General features: G+C 39.7%; 1 protein-coding gene across 1 annotated transcript in view; it reads left to right on the top strand.

Annotated features, from left to right (window-relative positions):
• LOC103154828 (platelet-derived growth factor subunit A-like) overlaps positions 1-3,853 on the top strand; it is a 12,800-nt gene that overhangs the window by 5,998 nt on the left and 2,949 nt on the right. Inside the window, exons 3-4 of the mRNA XM_007576248.2 lie at positions 182-289; positions 427-620. Of these exons, the coding sequence (XP_007576310.1) occupies positions 182-289; positions 427-620 (302 nt within the window). The remainder of the gene's footprint in view (positions 1-181; positions 290-426; positions 621-3,853) is intronic.

The following is a 3,853-nucleotide window of genomic DNA, read 5'->3' as shown; positions in this document are numbered from 1 at the left end:
TATATATATTAGAAATGCAATATGGTTATTTAATTATGAACTTCTCCTTTAAAAATTCAATTTGAAACAAGTTTAGACTGGAGAAAATCTAAGTTTCTCAAAGGTCACTGAAATGAGTTTGAGAAGATGTGTTTTACCGTGCTCCCAGCAGTACAATGTGTCCTATTTTGTCTCCGTCCAGAGAACGAGGTGATCGAGGAGACCAAACACAGCCACCACAAGGACTTCTTTCACATCTCCCCCACTCATGAGAAACCACACTTACACACAAGACAAAGGAGAAGCACCGGTGAGGCCCGCTGAGTTGCAAAATGATTCTGTTTCAAATCAATTTCTACAGCAAATGTAGCAAGATTATGCAGTCTAGCCCTTCAACAGCAGCTTGCTGAAAGCATTTGAGGCCTTTTTTTCTCCCCCCCCCTCCAGTGGTGGAGGAAGCCGTGCCAGCCTTGTGCAAAGTGCGCACAACAATTTATGAAATCCCGAGGAGTCAAGTGGATCCCACTTCGGCCAACTTCATCATCTGGCCTCCCTGCGTAGAAGTGAAGCGTTGCACCGGCTGCTGCAACACGAACAACATGAGGTGCCAGGCGGAGCGTAAGCAGCTCCGTACTGTCAAGGTAAAATGGAAAATCCCACCTCACTGTATCTGTTACTCTGTCAGTTCTGCTCTGATTCAGCTCTTTATGAACGTTCAGTTCAGTGCCAGATAATAAAAAAACAGATATATAATTAATAGCGCTTATAAAATTAATCTTGTAAGGTGGGAATCGACTTTAATTTACTTGTCTAAGAAAATTCCCACTCTTTATGGGAAAAACAGTTCCAAATCAAATCAATTCAAATTGCGAATGAAACTGGTTTAAATTATATTGAGTGCTTCTAAAAATAAAAAATAGTGTGAGATTGTGATTCTAATTGATTTTTCCAAGGTTTAATCTTTGTGTTTAAACCTTGAATCACTGGAATTATTTCCCCCTTTTTTGTTAAGATTAAAGATGGCTACACTTAATCAGCAGAGTACATAATTCAAAGTATTTGAAGTCTGTGTCGTCTTTGCATTCAAACACCTTCTTCCACTAACACAACATGGCTTTCCCATGACACCAGCAAACAGAAACTGTCGTTGAACAAGCTTTCATGTTCTTTCTAAACACTGATCACTTCTTGACTGACATGTACAAAAGGATTCTGTTATTTCTCCATTAGTGGCACACACTCAAGACTTGCACACACACACACACACACACACACACACACATACACACACAGACGCATTCATGACTTATATGCACACGCACAAAACAAATGAAAACATAAACACATGGCAGGTCTTTATATTTTAGATAAACACAGAAACTTCCAAAAGTAACTCCTTCCACCAGCTGAATCACTGTGTGTGCGTGAGTGCGTGCGTGTGTGTGTGCTTGTTTGTAATACCTTGTGGGGACCATTTTCCTGACACTATGTTGTGGGGACCCGCTTATCCTTGTGGGACCGAAGCCTGGTCCCCACAAGGGGAAATGCTGTTTTAGGGTCAGGGATCAGATTTAGGACTAAGGTGTGAATTGAGTATTGGTTAGTGTTAGGTATGTAATGGTTAGGATTAGGGTAAGTTTAATGTTTAGGCTTTAGAAATGAATGTAAGTCAATGGAAAATCCCCACAAAGATAGCCACGCAAACGTGTGTGTACGTGTGTGTACATGTGTGTGTGTGTGTGCGTGTGTGTGTGTGTGTGTGTGTGTGATTATGAGTGTGTCTACTGATGCTTGAGATTCAGCCAGTGAGTTTGTTTATGAAAATGTTAGCTTTCAGAGCAGAGGCGTCTGAAATGTGCTACACAAATAAACTTGATTGATTGATTGATTGATTGATTGATTGATTGATTGATTGATTGATTGATTGATTGATTGATTGATTGATTGATTGAACATTATTGGGAATTAAATCCATGTTTCTGATCTTTACTAACTGAAGTTGATTTAAGGATACTTTTTTGAAATATTTGATAAGGAAAAAAAGAAAGCTAGAAGGGGCTTTTGAGTGCTTGAGAGTTGCCAGAGACAAAGAAGAGAAGGAAAATTTTATTTTCGAAGCTTTGGAAACCCAATCTCAGATGAAAGGAGTCATTCTTTGACCGCTCCCAGAGGAAATCAAAAATAAAGTCGCTCGCCTGTGCCGAGGTTCAGCATTCAGAGGGTAAACGGTCACAACTGCATCCCTGCTCCATATGGCAGGACTCAGAAGAAAAACAGCATTGGTGTTGATGACTTGTTGATGAGAATCAACAAGTCTGTCCTGATTAACCATTTTTGTTTTAGCAGTGGTCTATTGTCAGATACTTTTTGAAATGTAATCTCCATTAGATCTTCATGTAAAATGCACCATGTTTAAGAGCCTGCCAGCATTTTTTCAGCTCGAGGCAGAAAGCCATGCAGCCTTTGAAGCTGCTGCACCGTTTGCCTGATAGCATCTTTCTATAAAGTTCACAGTGAGGGTGTGAAGAGTTCCTGACAATGTTCAGGCGATTCTGATAAGATGCAATGTTTCTAACTGCATGTCACTTTAACATGTAAAAGAGCAGCTACTCACACAAAGTTGGCATCCTGCTAAATGAAAAACATTAAAAAACTGAGCCCGATTTCAAACTTTTATCTCTACGTACAACAGAGACTCTCAAACTTGTAGCAAAGGATAACTTTACTACAAAAAAACCTGTATTGTTATTTTCCTTACTGGGTTCTCTTGGTCAATCTGCATGACATTTAGCAACATCGTGGCTGAAAGCCAGAAACGTTCCAACTCCAGACATAAACTGTGCTACTGAAAGATAAACTACATAAATACTAAACAAGCACCAGCCTGCCACTGTAAACTTTCAACTGCAATTATTTTTTTTCTCTGTTCCTAACAAAGATTTTCTTTTTAACATCTAAACCTTGAGGGCGTAGATGTGTGGGGTTTTAATTCCCGTCCTTGATTTCATCTTTGTTACCGTACATGCATAAAAAAAAATAATAAATTAACTGCAAAAGAGCAAGAAAACCACATTATTAACCTCTAATCTGCTGTGGAGATTTGACATTAGCCAACGCTGTAAGTGTGATAATGTTCCGTTTTTGTTGATGCTGAATACTTTTCCCCATAAAAATAAGCAAAATAGAAAGAAGGAAAGAAAATGTTATTTTTCCAGATTATCTGTCTCATGCTAAATTGACACAAAATAGTGGCAGTTTCAACAAATATGTAAAAAAATATATATATATTATAAAAGTTACATACTGCAGCTTTGAGTGAAGGGATCAGGGTAACTTTGCTCATTCTGTTTTTATGTGACCCCAAAAGTGTTAATTGCTATAAATCATCCAAAGCATCGACACAAACACACACAGTGTAAAAATGGATCCATTGCAGGCCGCAGCTCAAACACAACTTTGCGTTGTGCAGTCTTATGATGAACAAATGAAGTATAGTTTAACTTCACAGATTGTCTTTGCCTCTGAATCCTGCAGCTTCAAACCTTGTCTTATCCAGGATCAAGGTTAAAAAAAAGGCCAGCCTCTGCAGAACTGGAGGGCTCACCTTTCAGCGGCGTCTCACTCTTGTTTCTCACCTGGGCTAACCCCGCTCTGTCCCTGCCTCGGCGGCTTGGCTGTTTATGAATTTGTTCAGACTTGAAGCGGAGACGCTGTTGCAATCAGACCTAAAGCTCCAACCAATTTGGGAATGTGAGCGTGAAGCACGCGCACTTTATGTAACTACTTTAGGACTAAATTACTGCGCACACACGAAGAGCAGCTCCTGCAGCACTGAATGTGTGTGTGTGTGTGTGTGTGTGTGTGTGTGTGTGTG

Source organism: Poecilia formosa, unplaced genomic scaffold, assembly GCF_000485575.1.
Source record: "Poecilia formosa unplaced genomic scaffold, Poecilia_formosa-5.1.2 Scaffold403, whole genome shotgun sequence".
Classification (NCBI taxonomy): domain Eukaryota; kingdom Metazoa; phylum Chordata; class Actinopteri; order Cyprinodontiformes; family Poeciliidae; genus Poecilia; species Poecilia formosa.
The sequence above is the reverse complement of the archived record's forward strand: the minus strand, read 5'-3'. Positions and strand labels throughout refer to the sequence as shown.